We start from the raw sequence: 18,929 nt of genomic DNA, 5'->3' as shown, positions 1-18,929 counted from the left end.
TCAATGCTAACTTGTGTATCGGTGCACATCCGATGCCCTTACCATCGGTGGGATAGCCGGAGACAAGATTCGCTCATATGTACGCGAGAAAACTTCGTTGGCTGCCGATCGCAAGTGGCGTACGACAGGTGAGCATTAATGTTATCAACACCCACAGTAGGGAATTTTTGATACATCTACAATCATATGTTTGTCTCATAATCGGGATCCATTCTCTGCGATCACTTTTAGCCAGCGGCTTGAGAGCTTTCAGCAACATCACGCGCGATTGACAGGAACTCCATAGTTTCTTTCATCTATGGCAAGCTTAAGGGTTTCGCATAACTGTCGACATGTTGACCGGCAGCGACTAACGCGCTTGGCGGTTGCAACACCTCGGCGCGCGGTGATGGTCTCTACCCAAGCCAGCTTACAGACCCAGCAGTATACTAGGGTCCAACTGAAGACCCGCCAAGATTGCGAGCTTGCTGTGAGCTTCTATCCGCGGTTCCGGTATAACGCTCTGGGCGGAGGTGGATGGGGCACCGTCACCGACGTTGGGTGAGAACTGCGAAACTGAAAGCCCTCCCTCATGCCTGCTCCGCGGTGCGCGGACTTGGAGTAACAAGCCAAATCCTTACTTGGCATGGGAAAGTTACGAGGATTGCGTGAGCACGCCGGGCGAGCATACGCCCGGAAGCTTGACACCAACAGTCGTAACACAGGGCCGGTCAGTCTCCTGCGTGACAATATATTTGGGTTTGCTTGTTGTCTTTGTTGTCCTACGAGAAACGCACGATTCGCAGTTCGACAACAGTTTCCACCAGTTATCGTATTCTCCCCGTCCTGGTAGTTACATGTATGTCCTGTACGTCGCAATCTTATCGGAAGTGCACTCTTGCCCAGCTGATTGAATTATATAACAGCCATACGATTCTCTTAGCACCGGAGCCGCTGTCAGGCTTTCTGATTTAAAGCCGCCCCACGTAGGTTAAGGGATTCCTGCTCCGGTTTCCAGAGGTCAAGAGGCGACAGCGCACTGCGTCGGCTTGTGTTTAACGCTTCTCCATTTCAGCGCGTATTGCATCGTTCTAGGGCTCTTCGGCTGGTCGAAAGCCGCGGCATGCTTTTGCACACTCTGCCATTTACTTTATGCAGATACGTTTTCCCTTTAACCTTTCCCTCCTCCTACATCACATTCTCCCCATTACCCCCCCTCCTCTGCGCTCATCCTACCCCTGCCCTGACTGCTGCTGCTGCCGCTGCTGTTACTCCAGGGACGGGAAACTACACCTATCCTTTGATACCAGCGTATTAGTCATCCCGGACATGTCGTACCGTACGGCCTTTCTGATGGGTCTGTTGCCCATTCCTCCGCCGCTTAACATCGCCATCCGGCCAGTATCGCTTGAGGTGTGTGTTTCTACAGCACTCGAGCCGGCTGACGCCCCTTATGGCACGGCCTCTTCATCCTTTCCCTCCCTCCCCCCTTCCCCCTCCTGACTGGTTTTGGACGTTAAGAGGGAATAGCTGAAGGGGGGAGGCGAGGGCGAAAGGCACAAAGTGAACGGGGGGACCGCGGGGGGCACAGAGGTGTGATTTGTGGTGGTGATCAGCGCAAAAGGGGGCCTCCGGTGTGCTGCTGTCCCCCTTGGATGTTTTATTATTCTGAGGGTACACGAGGGTACGTGACTGACATCATCGGTACCGCAAATAGCCCAGCGACAATTTCCAAGCGCCTTGCGCGCGTGTGTGTGAGAGGCATTTTATGCAAGGAGACATGCACTTAGGAGACTGATTACCAAACTGAATGGCTGTGGGATGTTGTTGGGTGATGGCGCACTTATGTTCCTGAACTGCACCCGGACGCGGCCCAGGGCATTCTGGACACGGTCACGGGGGAGGTCAACCTCAACTTCGAGTCCGACTTCTACTTCACGGCGGGAACCATCTACCAGCCGCCCGGGCTCAAGGTGCGAACACACGGCAACGAGGACGACACGGCTACGGCCAGGAGAGACGGGAAGAGCGCCAAAGCCGTCATGACCTGAAAGATGCATTTTTAATGTCTAACTAGTAGTCGAGGAATCAAAATTTAGGAAAAAAAATCCAACCCTTGCAAAAACAATTGTAGGTTTTTGGAATGCGTCTACTGGTCCCTCTACTTCTCCTTTTAATCCTATAACTTAAAATCCATTTTCCTATCCAGCAATCTTTTTCGTTAGGCCATTATTCTTCGTATCTACCATGATGATCGAAAAAAATCCTTCTTCCGGAAACATTTGATACGCTGCTCCCTGTAACTTTATACGAGGTAGAGATGTTTCTAAGGATGCGAAATCATGGCCAGCATTACAGGTTAGGGATTTTACATCATCTTATTAAAATACGCAGCAGCAGCTGTAGCAGAGAGGGAAAGAAGGTTGTTCCGCAGAGGCTGCCGGCCACATGCTCCCCCTCCCCGAGTTGGTTTGTGCCTCCTCACACCTCCTTCCCTGGAGCTGACCTGTCCACGGGACGCCTCCACGGGACGCAGAATTCAACAACCGGCAACCAGCAGCAATGTTAATGAACCAAAATCCATCAAGGCCTGTGTTGCACATGTATAGGGACGACATTCATAGGGACGCAGACGCACTTGGCGGCGGCAAAAGGGTATATGTATGTATGTTTGTATCTATGTAAGGGGAGTCCAGGTGTGCCACAATAACCAGGTGGTGGTCCGCAAGGGTGATCCGCAAGGCCGAAAAAAAGCCTCCCCCGGTGCCGCCACGACCGTGTACCCCGGCCTCCCTTCCGGTGCCATTTTACCGGTGCCCTCTTCCCCCCATGTATTCCTGATGCAGTGTACCTGTGTCTAATCCTGGGCCATCCGTCTATGTCTGGTTTCTGCTTCAATCGTGTCAGTGGTCCGTCTTAACCCGCTCATGCCGGCAGTTGATCCTTTGTTTCTGTCCGCGAGTACGACTTCCGCCTTCGGACGTCAACACCATTCTTTTACGTTCTGCTTATTATACTTCCTCTCCTCCCGGGGCCTAACCTATCCAGCCGGTTTCTTTCCGTCCCCAGCCCTTTTTATCCCAACGCGCCCTCCCTGGTGCTCCACTGTGTGCTGCACACACGCGCCTCTGCATCCCACCGATTTGCACACTCACTCACCCACACTCACTCACCCACACTCACTCACACTCACTCACACTCACTCACACTCACTCACACTCACACTCACTCACACTCACTCACACTCACTCACACTCACTCACACTCACTCACACATGCCGCAGATCCGCACGGTTCTGACGACAGAGAGCACCCGGGGTCGCTTCCTGTCCGCCTCGGGTAGGCGGCTGGTGGGCAGCAGCGGTGTACTGGTGGGCACCGCCACAGTGGAGGCCGTGGGGGACGGCTTCATGGACACGTTCCTGCAGCTGCCCAACGACGCCCTGGCGGTCATGAGCTGCGATTTCGTGTTCGAGTAGCAGAGAGAACGGCCGGAGAGAGGGGCAGCCGCTTGGCTGGCTGGAGAGACGAGCCTCTTTGCATCCTGTTGCACCTTTTTCATGAACTTGGCGGCGATTTAATGACTTGGGAGTGGGTGCAGATGAGAAGTTTTGGTCTGATTAGATTGTTAAACGCTTGGACGAGATCGTGGACGAGATTTTGGACGAGATCTTGGACGAAATGACGCGAGAGCTTGGACGAGGATTATTGAGAGGGGACTTGGGCGGGTACGGGGTGGATACATGCGGGTTGCGCAGGGCTTGGGGCTGCGAGGCCGGATGCTGGGGATTGCTTGGGAGCGCGGTTGAGTGGGTAGGTGAGCGTGGGTAGGTGAGCGTGAGCGTTCTTGTGTGCGTGTTGTGTGCGTGTTGTGTGCGCGTTGTGTGTGTGTGTGGGGGGGGGGTGAAAAAATAAGGAAGGGGTGGTGTGACTGACTTGGCTTAGCGATTTGGCTGACGGACTGAGAGAGGTCCTCCGGGCTGTGGCGCCATTTACCCCTTAGGTGCTGTGCGGCGGTGCTGTGTGGCGGCAGCTAAGAGGCGGAATGCGTAGGGTGGTGACCTGGCACGTATGTTTTACGGGGTGTAAGGAAGGGAATCGGACCATGGAATAAAAAGAGATGTCCGGGGCCAGTTGGGGATTGTGACATGGTCTCTGGGTCCATGCGTGTGCGTGCGTTAGGAGGGCACTTCGTATGTATATGTATGTGTGTGTGCGTGTATATGTGTGTATGTGTGTGTGCGCGCGTAGAAGGAAAAGGCGTAGCTGTCTGACTCAACCTCGGGGTCTATGGGGACCCCGAGGTTCTTGAATTGGCGTTGCGACGTCGGTGGGGTGGTGCGATGTGTGTTGGAAAATTGATCTCCTGCATATTTAATTTCCGAGGTGTTTGAGGCGTGCGCTGATGATGATTTGTTTCAAAGTTACCGGTCAGCATCGGTGATTTTTTGAAAATCCAAATTAATGTTAACCTGTTCAGATTGAGTAATAATTGCAGCGACTATTGGTCCATATTGTCCCATATGGATTGCACTTCGCATATCGCACAGGTGTGGGGCTGCGAGTATATCGGTTGACGGACCAACGGCCAACCGGCTGCTGGGAGCATGCACGATGCATCGTCCACCGTGCAGGGTGCCAAATTGCCATCACAGTTGTAGACTTCATATGGAGGATTGCCGGAACCTGAGCTTTGCCTGGTTGTGCTCGATGCCTCGATGCCAGCCACAACGCTCAACTTCAATGAACACAAGGAAAGGACGCTTGGTCAAGTCAACGAAAATATTTTTCAGGCGTTAGGTGTGTTTCATGTGCGCTGTTTGGATACCTATCTAAGCAACGGCTGCGGCTTTTGTGGCATAAGGTTGCCTACTTCCGAAGGTTAGGCAATGCAACAACAAGAAAAGTAAGACACCATCTGTATGAAGCGAGGGACAGTGATTAGTCGTATGGCGTATACGTCCAGTTTGCAGGGACGCAGGACTTAGGTGCTTTAACATGTTGCTGTTTAGGGTCTAACAGCCTAAACGAATTAAGACGAAGTGAAGCACATGATAACTTTTATTGCCTTCGGGTACTTTTTAATGACTTTTGCAGAGAAGTACAACCGCACTCAATGCCGTTCTTTCGGAATGTCAAGGCTCTGCCCGAGTTACTAAAAAAATACACCGCAATTTATTGAGATGCGGTTTCTCCACGGAAATCCATATGTACCTAGAGCGATTAAGGATAACAGCTCGTGAAATGTTTCCGCCGTACAATGTGCGGAAGTCTTAATGGAGGCGGGTGACCGCATAAGAACATGTAACAATAGAGCGTATACATATTGGCGATATTGCTTGTCAAACATAGGCATAGCGTAAACTAGCCTGGCAAATCGTTGTTCGGACCCAGAAACGGCCTGTCGCCGTTGACTCGGAAAAGCATGCCCAACTCAGTGCTACGATGCAAACAATGAATAAATCTCTCCATTTCAAGAAGATGCGTCGTGACCCAGTCGTGCGATAGTGCCGCCGTTTCTGGTACAACAACTTACTTGCACCTGGATAGATATTCAGCGATGACGCACATGCATCCTTTTGTTTTGAATTTTTGAGCGATAGCCTTCAGGAGCTGCAGCTTCTAGCTGTTATGGCACGCATTTTCCCGTAAGGGTTCCTCCAGCGCGAGCCGTCTGTACTCATCCGTTCGGAGCCCAGGGCTGCGATAAGCTCCATTTAAATTTTCAAATTCTTTTGACATGGGAAATGTAGTCGGAATATCTGGGACATCACTTCTTGGTGCTATCGCGGAGGGAGACGCCGATGCCGCAGTGGAGGTCTTACAGGGCCATCCCGACCTCACGCACAAGCGCCTTGGCAGCAAAAAGCGCACACTCTATCATTTCTGCGCAGCGAAAGGTCAAGTTACAGTCCTGAAAGGCCTGTGCGAGCATGTCTGGCGTACGGTTCCCGACGAGAATGGCGAGCTGGCGGGCGCCGACGGCCCAGTGCCCAAACGACAGCATCCCGCCATATGCCAGTACATCAATGCCTGTGACCAAAAGGGCCTTACACCGCTATCTCTGGCCTGCAAGAAAGGCTACGCAGAAGTGGTCACTTTCCTCCTTACTCAGGTAGGATAGCCTCACGCAGGAAAATATCGTACCTTCTCCCGTCGGAGCTCATCTCAGACATCACCATTTGACCACACCCTGTCCGCATCTGACTTGCAAGCTGCTCCATGCAGAAATCCTGACACAGCTCCCTCCGCCCACTGCAGCCGCCTTGCCGGTTTCGGCGCGGGTATCTCCAATCCGCATGTTCCCTGAAATTGCATCCTTGCCACTGCCATGCCACACGCTCCAAGCGCACGAACTCGCCCACCCCATCCATCCATCCACCCACCCAACCTTACACCACGTCATCCTTCTAGGGAGCCGACCCGTGGGTCAAGGACCGCGCCATGGGCCGTACGGCGCTGCACCACGCCGCCCGCGGCAACCATGTCCAATGTATCGAGGCTGTCCTGTCAAGTCCCTTCGTCAAGCTGCAAGCGGGCAGTCCGGGCGATGCGCCCCAACCAGCAGGCAGCAAGTGGGTGATTTGCCACCGTTAGTGTTGATACATCGCGTTTGCGGCATTGTGTTTGAATGGCCTGCCTGGGTAGGTGGGCCGAGACCGCTGAAGGGAATAGCAGCTGAATAACCCCTGAGTGAGCCCTAACGCCCAAATCCATCCATCCATCCATCCATCCATCCATCCTTCCACCCACCCGTCCACCCATCCATACATACATACATACATCCACCCACCCACTCACCCACCCGTCCACCCATCCATCCATCCACCCACCCACTCACCCACCCGTCCACCCATCCATCCATCCACCCACCCACTCACCCACCCGTCCACCCATCCATCCATCCATCCACTCACCCACCCGTCCACCCATCCATCCATCCATCCACCCATCCATCCATCCACCCACCCGTCCACCCATCCACCCACCCACTCACCCACCCGTCCATCCATCCAATCACAACCACCCACCCACTCACCCACCCATCCATCCATCCATCCATCCACCCACCCACTCACCCACCCACTCACCCACCCATCCATCCACCCACCCATCCATCCATCCACCCACCCACTCACCCACCCATCCATCCATCCAATCGCAACCACCGCGATGTAGGTTAGTGGACCATCCAAGTAGGGCGGGCTACACGCCGCTCCATTACGCCGCCGCAGCGCATTCCATCGAAGCAGCTGCAGCGCTTCTGCGCCACGGCGCCGACCCAAACGCCAAAACGTCCGAAGTGGGATTCGAACACGTGGTGCTGGAGCGCGGCAGCACGCCAATGCACGCCGCCGCGCGCTACCAGAACCTGGACGTAGCCATCCTCATCCTGCGGCACTGGAACGAGAAGCTGCGGCGGCTGGATGTCACCGATCCACGAGTCGTGGAAAACGTGCCCCGCATTAAGCCATACCAGATGCCCGGCGTGAAGCTTAATAGGGCCCTGATGCGGGTGCTGGATCCAGGGACGCCCATTCGCCAGGTCAGCGACGCATCTGGCGAGGGAACGTGGTGGCCCCGAGTGTCGAGCCCGCCCGGAAAGGAGCCTCCACCACCCTCGCAGGAACCCCAGCCGCCGGAACGGTCCTCGAACCAGCGAAGCACGGGCTCAGGTGCCCATCGCCAGGTGAGGCCATAGGGTTTGGAAGTCCTTTTTTTAAAGCGTTGACATTCATTATAGCAGAAAGTAAAGCTCCAAAAGACAGAACTTGACTTCATGAAGTCATGAGGGACCAAAGGGGTTCCCCTTTCGGGGAAGACACCGATAGGAATGAACGGCTCTTCTACTGGGAAGGGAGAAGGTTTTAAACCACCGGAGAACGGCGGAGAATAGGGGACAAGGAAGGAAAGAAGGAGGAACGCAGGAGATGGGGGGAGATAGGGATGGCTCCAGCTCCACCTCCTTGCATGCATCTGCCGTGTGTGTATTCCCTGCGCTGCCCACACTCGCATACCGGCCTGGTGACCGCACTGACATCATGTGCTGTGCGGTGCTTTACTGTGTCTTGTGTTTGTCGTCCTGCTATTTACCACCACTATGGTTCTTTTTCAGGAATCGACCAGGCTGTCAGGCAGCGGCAGCGGTGGTGCTGAGGAGCCGGGACCGGGACCGGGGACGGGAACTGGGGAGGGGGCAGCCGGGGGCCCATCATCTGGGGCTGGCGGTCAGATGCGTCGGCGGGCTAGCTCGGGAGCGGAACCCATCCCAGTGCTGGATGAGCTGCCGGGCTGGGCGCAGCTCGGCAGCAGCCGCCAGTACGATAATAAGCTGATTGAAAACTCGAAGGTATGCCAAGCACACCTAAAACTCTTACATGTTGCTTTCCCTCCTTCTTCACGGTATGTCTGTATGTCCGTTCGTCTGCCTGTCTGTCTATCCGGGTTTTCCTGTACTGAACGAGCCGCCCCAGAACGGACGGATCGCCCTCACATTTGGTCCCCATTACCGAGCCTTCCTACAAGGCCGTGTGTGCCCTTTTCAGTCTTCTCAGCGGCCTCCCTCCCTCCCACCCTCCCTCCCACCTCACCGTCCTGCACGCGCCTCTCACCTTCATAAGACACGCCCTTCTCCTGCGCCACTGAGTGCAGGTGGAGATGGAGATGGCAGCAGGAACCGCAGCAGCAGGGGGGGACGAGGAGCTGTCGGAGTGGCTGCCGGGAAATCCCGGGGGCCCATCCCGGGGGGGCGATGATCAGCCGCCAGGCAGCAGTGCTGGGGAACGCCCCATACGGTGTGACTGTACGGCAATTACCGGGGTAACTTGAATTCGAGCCGGTCGCAAGGGGAAGCTTAAAGCTTCGGGTTTGGACGCTGTGGACAAACACCACAGATCGGGTACATGCACCTGGATGCAAGTACGGCATCACAGTCCACGTATGGTTTGGTTGGGTGTGGTCGAATTTGTGTTTTGTATGTGCATGTGCGTGTATGCATGTATGTTTTGCACATCTTCAACACCGGGTTGGTTACGCTATCAACATCGACACAAGCACGGCCATCAGCAAAACGCAAAAACAAGCTGCACAAAATTACGCTGGTCCCATTACGTGTGTGTGTGTGTGTGCCTCTCTCGCTCTCTCTCTCTCGTGGGTGCAGGCGCAGCTTTGCTGTCTCGAACATCTGGGCGCCCTCCTCTTCCTCGTTCAAGGCCACCGCGTCCGCCTTCGCCATCCCCGGCGGCGGCGGCGGCGGCGGCGGGGCTAGTGGCTCGCTTTTTGGTAGCGAACGAAGCCCACCCGACATCCCCCTGGCGTCGCCCTCCCGCTCCAGTGCCAAACGCCCCACGCTGTCCCACCCGACCATCCTCAACCAAGCCGGAGGCGCAGCCTCCGCCGCCAACGGACCCATGGGTCGCTCCAGATCCGGCGCCATCGTCCCCGTGCCTCCCTCATCACCCATCAGCCCCGGCCCTAGCCCTGGCCCGGGCGCCAGCAGCTCACGAGACCTTCACAGGACGCGGTCCCTCCCTCACCACCCGACCACTTCAGCTCCTTTTCCGGGCGCCACAGCCGGTTCACCCTTTTCACAAACACCCCAACTCGCCACAGTGTGCGAGGGCGGAGGCCGGGGGGGAGACGGCAGGCCTCCATCCGACCAACACCGTCACTCTCAGCCGCACCGAGGTGCATGGATTGAGCCGTGTGACTCCGAGCCGGGTCCCAGACCGACCGGCGGGTCAGTGCTGGCGGCGGCGGCGCCGACGGGGCGTGTCGCGGCGGCGTACCCAGGCAGGGTAGTGCTGGGTGCTGGCGGCCGGTCCTCCGCGGGGCAACTACAGGTCCATGAGCAGGACAATAACCATGGCGATCAGGAGGATGAGGAGTCGAGTCCGTTCCAGCCCTCAGCAGGGCAGCCGTACGAGCAGCAGCGCCGACAGCGGCAGCTACAGCCGGCCCAGCATCCAGGACTCCAAGGCACGCGGTCGCAGTCGGCATTGTCGCCCAGCGCAGGCGGTGCCGCCGCTGCCGTTGCTGCTGCTACGCTCCGGCAGACACCGCTGTCTCTTTCCCCTCCACTTAAACAGCAACAGCAGCAGCAGCAGCAGCAGGTTGACGGGGGTGAAGGCTCCAGGGAACGGGATTTGCGTAAGTCGTCGTCCGGGGGCCGATCCCTGGCCCGTACACTCTCCAGGAAGCTGTCCTCGCTGTCCGCCCGGGCGGCAACGGCCGTGGTGCCGGCGGTGCGCCGCGACTCCCTGGTACGAGCCGTCAGTCCGGATCAGCCTCCACAGCCGCAGCAGGGGGGAGGAGGCCGCGCAGGCAGCGGCGGCGCCGGAGGCCGCAACGACGGCGGCCCGTCGTCACCGCCGCTGACGGTGTCATCGCGGCCCCCAGCGTCGTCACCACCGTTAACAGGCACAGGTCGCGGCTGGGCCCGGCAGGCCAGCAGCGGTGCCGAGCGGGCTTCACCGCCGCCACAGACCCCGCCACTGCCGGTGCGCTCAGCATTTTAAGAAAGGACCCTAAGGAAGGAAGACCCGCCGGCCTAGCCCAGTTCACCCAAGCCTTGCCCGTCTTGTCCAGGCCGGCGACTGAATGATTGGACTTGCTGTGTGTGCGTGTGTTGCAAAGATTTCCTGTAGCGCCCGTGGTGAAGGTACACATTCCCTTACCTGCTGTGGTGGTAAGAGGCAGTGCTGCGCTTCTTGAGTTTTTTTGCGGCTGCCGGGAAACTATTGACACTGACTTCTCCGTGGCAGCAGATGAAGAATATGACTGGATGGGACCTGAGAATAAGTGTTTTTATTGCACACATCCAAGCGACCCAGACGCGACCGGGAATGGCCAAGAGGTGTGGGTAGGGGATAGGGGGTTTGCAGTGGGCTCCAGGTCCACATGCGTGATCCAACGTGGCTGGTTGGAAAGGAAGAGGGGCGGGTCAGCCGGAGGAGGCGCTTAACCGCTTACATGACTGCAGGATGATTCGTGCACGGCGGCGTGCGGCGCCACGCCGGCGGCACCGCGGGCTCGTTGGTGGCGTGTTTCCAGCATACATTACATTACAATATACCAGCTTCACTGCTTATACGGAAATTTTGCAGTATGTATAAGCAGTGAAGCTGGTTGAGAACAGCGGAAGGGATAAGTATTCGCAATTTGAAGCGTTTTGTTGTACAGGCAGTGACCGGAAACGGTGATTAGCAGCGTATAATTGCAGTAAGCTTTTGCTGAGCTCAGCTGCCCGTACTAATACCTTTAAATTAAAATGCCGGCGGGCTAGCGGGCGCGGACGGGCGCCTTGTGTGTTCATGGTGCACGTATCGTTGTTGTGCGTTAATAGGCTTGCGTGCTGAAGATATGTTTACAACAAGCGGATGGTTTGTATGATGGTGAAGTAGCTCGTGGTGGCATACTGCTCGTTGGCCACTTTTGGGGCCGCCTTTAGACAGTGTTGAACTGCTGGAGGAGGGGAGCAGGTTCCGGAGCATGAGACAGCTAACGTTATGGACCCTAATTCGGTTCGACAAACGATGTTGAGAGGCCTGCAGGCTGCGTTGTCGCTGGGTGAGAGCTTGTTGTTTTATTTGCATGGCGGCATTCAGCTAAAGCACCGCGTCGTCGCCATTACGAACAATATAAAAAATATACGTTTTGCCAAGGTTAACCAAGATTACAAACCCTTGATTTTAGTAACCTTGTTTTTGATAACTATACGTGCATCTGTGTCCTAATTATATGAATTGGGAACACATGTGAATAAGTGAATGACCGAATGACTGAGCAAGCCGGCCGGCCGAGCGAAGTGTGCGGCAGCCGGTTTGGCGCGGCTCAGAAGAATCAACCCTGATTTTAAACCACACACAGCCGCACGAAAGAAGCGGCATGAAAATAAATGTGTGAATTATCAGCGACGCAAGTTAAGCCAAAATCATGTTCGATTTCCGAGAGCTCTCATCGGCGTCATCGCAATGGATCATGAGGCCGCTAAGTTCGCATTCCCGCCTCGCGGGTATGTATGTTGTTACGGGGTGGTATAGCTTCACCAGCGGCCCCCTTTCCCTTGGAGGCAGTTCCTTGCTCTCCCCTGCGAGAGGGGCACCCTAATCCGTTCACCCCATCCGACTTCAGAATGGGGTATGTATGTGTTCTAGGTTGCCCGCGTAAAGAGAGTAGCACCGGCCTTAACGAGTTAAACGGTGGGTTCCCAGCAGTTCAATACCGTACCTGGAGCCGTGGGATGTTCCTGGATGGATGGATGGATGGATGATGGTCCCCTCGGCGTTTCGGCGGGAGCTCAATGATGCGGTGAGCACCGCATATCGTTACTTCCACTGAGGTTCCTGCAGACACACGGCCAATAAAGCTGTTTCGGTTGACCAGGGGCAGGTGTGGAGCAGGTAGGGGTTTGACCCATCTAGGAACTCACAGTCAATATGCATGCAGTATATTCAGCCAGCGGCTTTCCATTTTGCGCACATTTTGTGCAAAATCAAATGGTGCAAAATGATGGGGAAATTTTTTGTGGCGTTTTTGAAATGCACGTCAGAAAAGGAGGAGATGCTGCGCACCAGCGAGTTCGACCCCGTCGCAGTAGAGGCGCGAAAAACCTTTGACGGTTGCGGATCGGGAAATATAATATCTTACGGACGAAACTTGAATAAAATATTCTGTCCGCGTTAGGCATGGCGACATGTACGGACGTAGAGCGTTCTCCGTTGCACAATACCATGGTGGGCCGTTGTTAAAGTGCCGTATGCGTATATCCCGTTAGGACAGGCACAATATTCGATGCCGAAAGATCAAATGTTCCAGTTATCTTGGTCAATGTGAGAAGGTTTTAAATGTTTTATAATTATATTTCCATGTATAGAGTCCAGGTTGCATGCCATCGCGTGCGGCAACCGGCGCCCCCTGTAGCTGATGTTAGGTGTCCAGATCATCTGACAGCAAAACTCAGTGCTGAGCATTTATGCTTAGAACTTTATACATCTTTCACTGCCATAGGCTCTTGCACAGCAGTAAACGGCAAACTCGGCGATTAAAGTGTACCAATGTGAAACCGAGAGGCTGTTCTTCAATTGGAAAATAAAGCCGTATCATATTCCTTTATAAATCTTATTAAATTGGACTAACATTATGCACTGCTAGTGAGCTAAGCTATTTTCATCAATCTTCTGACCTCGTCGACGCCGAACGCAAGACAGCCACGACGCCGATCGCGCATACATTTATTGTATAGACACGAGAATACCAATTTGTGTTATTGGCGTGTTGATCTTCTGTTCAATGCACCTGCGATTGGCCGTTTTCGGCAGACCAGTTCGTACCAGAGATACCTTTACCATAGGAGAATCTAAAGCAGGATTCGACCTGTACCGCCTATTCCTTAGTTTCAATCGTTGTGTATCGAAACTTTAGTTGGCCGTATTGTCCATGTGTCAGTCAAGCTGCGCTGATTCGGGTCAAAGCCCACTTCATCTGACTCCATACATTTCACAGGGTGCACCAAGATATAGGAAAACCTCCTGAATCACAGCAATTTCGTGTGAAACTAAAACTTATGAGCGCTTGCTGAAGTTACTATATATCGCAGGAAGAGCCGCCTCCAGCTACATCTTTGCTTTGTCCACTTTCCTACACTTTGGAGGGCGGTATTTCTTCAACTCGATTGCTATCAACATTCATATTATTGTACCCATTATTACTATCCGTCTCTAACTTGGGCTGGGGCGTCGTTCCTTCCGAACTTCCGCCGCCTTGCTGAGCATCAGTTATAACGTCGTGCTCAACGGCACGGCGCCACTTTGTAGGAGATGGGAAATGTCCTGTCGCCTGAAGCAGGCCCATTATTTGATGCCATAGCTGACGGCAACGTCGATGCAGCGATTCGCGTCCTGGATGCTCACCCTGGCCTGTCGCACAAGCGTGCTGGCAAGAAGAATCGAAATCTGTATCATGCATGCGCAACCAATGGGCAGCTGGCGGTGCTCAAACGAATATGTGAACACGTATGGGAAACGATGCCGGATGAGTTGGGCAAGACACACAGCTCCGACTCGATTCCCGAAGGCAGATTCCATCCAGTGATTTATCGCGCTGCAAACAGCTATGACGAGTCCGGCCTCACGCCTCTCATGCTCGCCTGCAAGAAGGGCCACACGGCTGTCGTACAATACCTCCTGTCGCAGGTCAGTTGCTTGATTGGCAGTCACTTTTAACACGGAAAGCTAGTAATTCCGCGTTTCGAAGCGCTCGTTCAATTGCGCTGTCCCGTCATACACGTGCTGCGGCACTTGCATGGGTCGTCATAGCGCCAAAATAACCTGGAAATTTAGCGAAGGGTCGATGACATATGCTGCACTATGCATTTTACTAAATCTGTGTGTGTGCTCGCAGCCTTGCTCACATGGCATCATGTTAAGGGGGCGAGCACCGCACCCCTCCAGGGCGGCGCTCCAGGTCGCCAACCACCGCTGATCTGTCAAGCCTAAGACCGGCATCAGGTCAAAAGCCATCATGCTAGTCGCATTCAGGGGATGTACATCTCCTTCTTCCATCACACACACACCTAATCCAATGCTTCCCCATCCTCCCACCGCCCACCGCCCACTAGGGAGCCGACCCTTGGGTCGGTGATCGGCTGCTGTGCCGCTCCGCCCTGCACATCGCCGCCCGGTACAACCAGCCCGACTGCATAGAGGCCATCCTCACCAGCCCCTTCGTGGAGCTCACTGGCAAAGTGCGCAGTCGGGAGTGCAAGTAAGTGTCGTTGTCCGGCGTGCACGCGGGGCCGAGTGGATGAGGGCTTACCGCGGGGGACAGACCGAGTCCTGAGCTCCACCCGGATTCCGACTGGCGCGCGCGGGCAGCTCGCGGTTGGGTCATGGGCCATGTAATTGGCTGAGTTATCAAATTCTCTTTTTCCTTTCTCTCCCTTCCTCACCCCCTCCCTCCCTCTCTCCCTCCTACCATAAAGGGCTCTATCCTACCGTGTTTCATCCACCTAAGATCCTGTTTTGGATGCTTCCGGTTGAGGTGCTGCCGCTACCGCTGCCTCATCGCGGCTTGATGCTGTGATGCACACTCGGGCCGGGGGTTCAAACCCAACCCAGGGATTGGCCAGCTGAATGAAGAGGGAAGAAATGGGGGATGGCCCGGATGGCCACACGGACTTACCTGGCGAGGGTCCGTTCGCGGTTCACCGCTGCTGACGTCCTGTGTCCCAACACAGCAGCGCCCACCACCACACCCGTTCCAAATCTCAACTCAAGCCCCCCCTTTCCCCCCAATACACCTGCCCATGTATACAAACCTCCATCCCCCATTTGCCCCACACACACGCATAGGCTGGTGGACTACCCAAACAGCTCAGGTTACACACCACTCCATTACGCCGCCGCTTCACGGTGTGCCGACACCGCCGTCGTGCTCTGCCGCCACGGCGCCAACCCCAATGCCAAGACCTTCGATGTCGGCTTCGACTTCATCCAGCTGGACCGGGGAAGCACGCCGCTGCACGCCGCCGCGCGCTTCCAAAACCTTGAGCTGGCCATGATTCTGCTGAAGCACTGGGACGAGAACCTTCGGCGGCTGGATGTGACCGACCCACGGGTCGTGGAAAGCTACGACCACACCAAGCCGTACCAGATGCCCGGCGTGAAGCCTAACAAGGCCCTGATGCGGGTGCTGGATCCTGGGACGCCCATCAAGGAGGTCAGCGATCCGTTTGGAGATGCAGCCGCCACCGCCGCCGCCGCCAGGTTGCCGTACGATGTGTCGTGCAGCAAGGTCGCGCCGATGAAGAAACCCTCCGCCACGGCGCTAAAGCGCAGCTTTTCGCCGCAAGGGCAGGTGAGGGGTGATTTAGGGCGGCGGGGGCCAACAGAGGCATCGGGGCATGATGGGGCCTAAGGCGGGAACGGAAATTAATAATGTTTGGATCATCGGAGAACTTCAAGAGGACCCAAACCATCAGAGCAAATCAGGGGGTTCGAAAATAATAATGTCATTATTGGGGGTTGTGAAAGCGGAGTTCCCAGCGGCTGGGTTGTGGTGCTGCTGAAATAACCCCACCTAAGCAGCCTAAAGACGTTTCTAGGATGCATTGGCTTCCTGGTGTAAGCCGTAATTGGAAACATATCTGTAGCTCTTGTCTGCTGCTCCTGCATAGCACCAGAAGCAGCAGCAACGACAAGAGCATGTCTGACACCTGCGTGGATTGATTACAATATCCAACACCCTGATTTCCCTTAGCATTGTCTTGTCCATGTCCCTGAACCTCTGAACCATGCACGCCGCGATGACTTCTTGGCGGCTGCAGGAGCCAGAACCTTTGACGCTGGACGGCGATTGCAGACAGGATGACGACAAGGTACGGCAAGGGGAAAGTGGGTCCGGGCATCTCAATTATGCGTGGCGGCGGTGATGAAGGTCTCCAACGCGCGGGGCTGCCCGTCCAACTTGATGGTTGCTGCCCGTCGAACACCGTGTATGTGCTTGCTGCCGGTGGGCACCGCGCTGGATTGCCTAACTCATCCTCCCCTAGGGGGCCGTTTATCATGGTATGGTAGAAAACACAGTGATGCACCACACCGCGCCGATACGGATACCCACCGGAGCTCCCCTTGGTCCTGGTCCCCTTTCAGGTCCCGGCGGGCTGGGAAGATGTCCTGTCTGGCAAGTCGGGCATCGGAACCACGGGGAAGGCTGCTGGCGGGGACTTCATCACCATATACCAGTGAGTAGCAGAGTACTAAGCAGTGGTCAGCAGTGGTCGTCCCTGTAGAGAGCAGCGTGCTGCTGATGCGGTAAGGGTGAGGGACCCCTGTCCGTGAAGGCGCGAACTTAGGACCGCTAGAAAGCCCTTAGAAAGCTCAACCCCCCCAACTCCCAACTCCCTGTATGATGTACGGTACGTAGGTGTGCGGAGTTTGCCGCCGATGTCGGCGGATCTCTGCCGCCGGTCGGCGATGGCGTCATGCAAAGCGTCCCTACCTGCCAGCGCATAGTCATACGCACGCAGAGTGAAGGACGCCGGCAGGGGTTCATGCAGGCACAGCAGGGCCTCGGCGAAACGAGCAGCTTCGGCGCCACCGTTGGCACCACCACCGCCATCGCCAACGGCTTAGGCCGCACTCGCTCCGGCGCCGCTGGATCCACGCACCGATCCGGGGGTATTCTCGGCGGCATTTCGGGTATCTCCTCATCTGCCACATCATCGGACGATGACGCCCAGGGTAAGAAGCCCGAACCGGGTCGTCGCTCCACGGGCGCTGCTACTGCTTTTACTGCTACTACGCCTGCGGTGCCGGCTGCCGCCAGGGGTGTAGGATCCTCCTCACCTCCTGGGCCTCAGAAGTCTCCTTCCGCAACCGGCATGAGGTCGCTGATGGCAATCCCGGAGCCTGCTATACGTTCTCCTTTCTCCGATGGACAGCTGCTGGCATCCCATGGTGCAATCCGCATTCAGCCCGTGACGCCTCCCCGGGGAGAGCTAGCGGCCGCCAGCGGCTTGCGGACGGCGTGCTCGCTGGGGCATGACGCCGCGACGGCTGCCGGGCCAGCGGCGGCGGGTGCAGCAGCAACCACCCTAGGTATCGGCTCCGGGGGCGGCCTTGTTCGCACCGGCAGCGGTACCTTAGCGTCTAAGCCGCCTAGTGGCGATGGCGGCAGCAAACCCGCCGGCCGGACCTTCAGTCGATCGAGCTCATACAAGCCGTTTGGGGATGCCGCCACCACTGCCGCCACCGTCGCTGCCGGTACGACACCAAAGCCGGTCCTCGTGCGCACGCACTCCCGCAGCGGCCGAAGCAGCCCTCCAAGCTCCGTGAACTCCTCCTCATCGTCGACGGTGGCAACAGGAGCGGCGGCGCCGCCGCCGGTGGCCTTCTCCGCGTGGAGTGACAAGAAGAAGACGTACAGCGCACAGGCGGCGGCGGCAGCGACGGCGACGGCGGAGGCCGACCTGGCACGTGACAGCTACTCAGAGGACGCTCAGCCGGTTGAGGTAACCATGTATCCGCACATTCGGGAGAATCTTAAGCGGCTTAAGGCAGGAGACACGTGCAACGAGGCGGTGACGCTGGACGGCACCGATGCAACCAGGACGCAAGACCCGCCGACACGCCAGCGCAGCCGTTGCCAGAGCCAAGGTGAATCAGCGTCGCATTGCCAGCAGCATCCGCATTATAATGATGAGCGCCAACAGCAACGTCAAGCCTTCCAGGGCAGCAGCGGCGTCAGTAATGGCAGCAGCAGCAGCAGCGTAAGCCGTCGCAGCATCGGCAGGAAGAGCGCCAGCAGCCGCAGCGGCAGCGGCAGCGGCAGTGGCGGCGGACAGTCGGCAATCGCACCTGATCTAGGTTTCCGGCGCCAGGGCTTGATGCCGCCGGCAGTGGAGCTGTCTGAGGATGAGAGTCGCCTAGAGGACGTGGGTTTGGCAGCTGCTCTGTCTCCTGGGGCCTCCATGCGAAGGACAGCTCGGCTGGGCTGATCTCAAAGCTGAAACCTCGGCGCGCCTACCTATGGGCGGGCTTCCCAACAACAAACGCATCAAAGCAGGTCTCAAGCGAAGAGGAGCGGATGCTAGATATCCTGAGGCTGGGCCTGGGACTAGGAGTGTTTTCGTTTGTTGACTTGCACGTGTCTGCATGTCGGTGTGTTTGCCTATTGTCCGCCTGTGCATATTCGATGTTTACGGCCGCTCTGCAGCGGGGCGACTGCGTCGAAACTTGTTCACATTTAGGCTTATTTTGGTCGGTGATGCACACGTCATGAGGACCCTGAACATCCTGCGCGGTAGGATGTTCCAGTGATTAGCTTAACGGAGATGGATGTGGAGGCTACAGAGTAGCTCGTGCTTCGGGGGGAGCAAGTCAAATGCGGCACCTCGGTACAAACCACTTCTACTGCTGAAGGGTCGCGGAGGTTACCTCACACGCCTTGCA

The 18,929-nt window shown here is 56.3% G+C and overlaps 2 protein-coding genes across 2 annotated transcripts; both read left to right on the top strand.

Moving 5' to 3' along the window:
• Positions 1 to 298: 298 nt before the first annotated feature.
• On the top strand, positions 299 to 3,458 carry VOLCADRAFT_92733 (uncharacterized protein; the record flags this gene model as incomplete). Its single annotated transcript, XM_002952090.1, has 4 exons — positions 299 to 540; positions 1,257 to 1,392; positions 1,857 to 1,952; positions 3,264 to 3,458. The coding sequence occupies 4 exons, from the start codon at positions 299 to 301 to the stop codon at positions 3,456 to 3,458; spliced, it is 669 nt and encodes a 222-aa protein (XP_002952136.1).
• A 1,850-nt stretch (positions 3,459 to 5,308) lies between these two features.
• On the top strand, positions 5,309 to 18,475 carry VOLCADRAFT_121050 (uncharacterized protein; the record flags this gene model as incomplete). Its single annotated transcript, XM_002952089.1, has 12 exons — positions 5,309 to 6,094; positions 6,394 to 6,554; positions 7,159 to 7,669; positions 8,096 to 8,329; positions 8,632 to 8,774; positions 9,140 to 10,478; positions 13,794 to 14,171; positions 14,597 to 14,742; positions 15,330 to 15,834; positions 16,304 to 16,354; positions 16,629 to 16,720; positions 16,903 to 18,475. Exons 1-12 carry the CDS (start codon positions 5,720 to 5,722, stop codon positions 18,473 to 18,475), a joined length of 5,508 nt encoding a protein of 1,835 aa, XP_002952135.1. The 5' UTR covers positions 5,309 to 5,719.
• Between the last annotated feature and the right edge of the window lie 454 nt (positions 18,476 to 18,929).

This window comes from Volvox carteri (assembly GCF_000143455.1).
Source record: "Volvox carteri f. nagariensis unplaced genomic scaffold VOLCAscaffold_27, whole genome shotgun sequence".
Lineage (NCBI taxonomy): Eukaryota > Viridiplantae > Chlorophyta > Chlorophyceae > Chlamydomonadales > Volvocaceae > Volvox > Volvox carteri.
The sequence above is the reverse complement of the archived record's forward strand: the minus strand, read 5'-3'. Positions and strand labels throughout refer to the sequence as shown.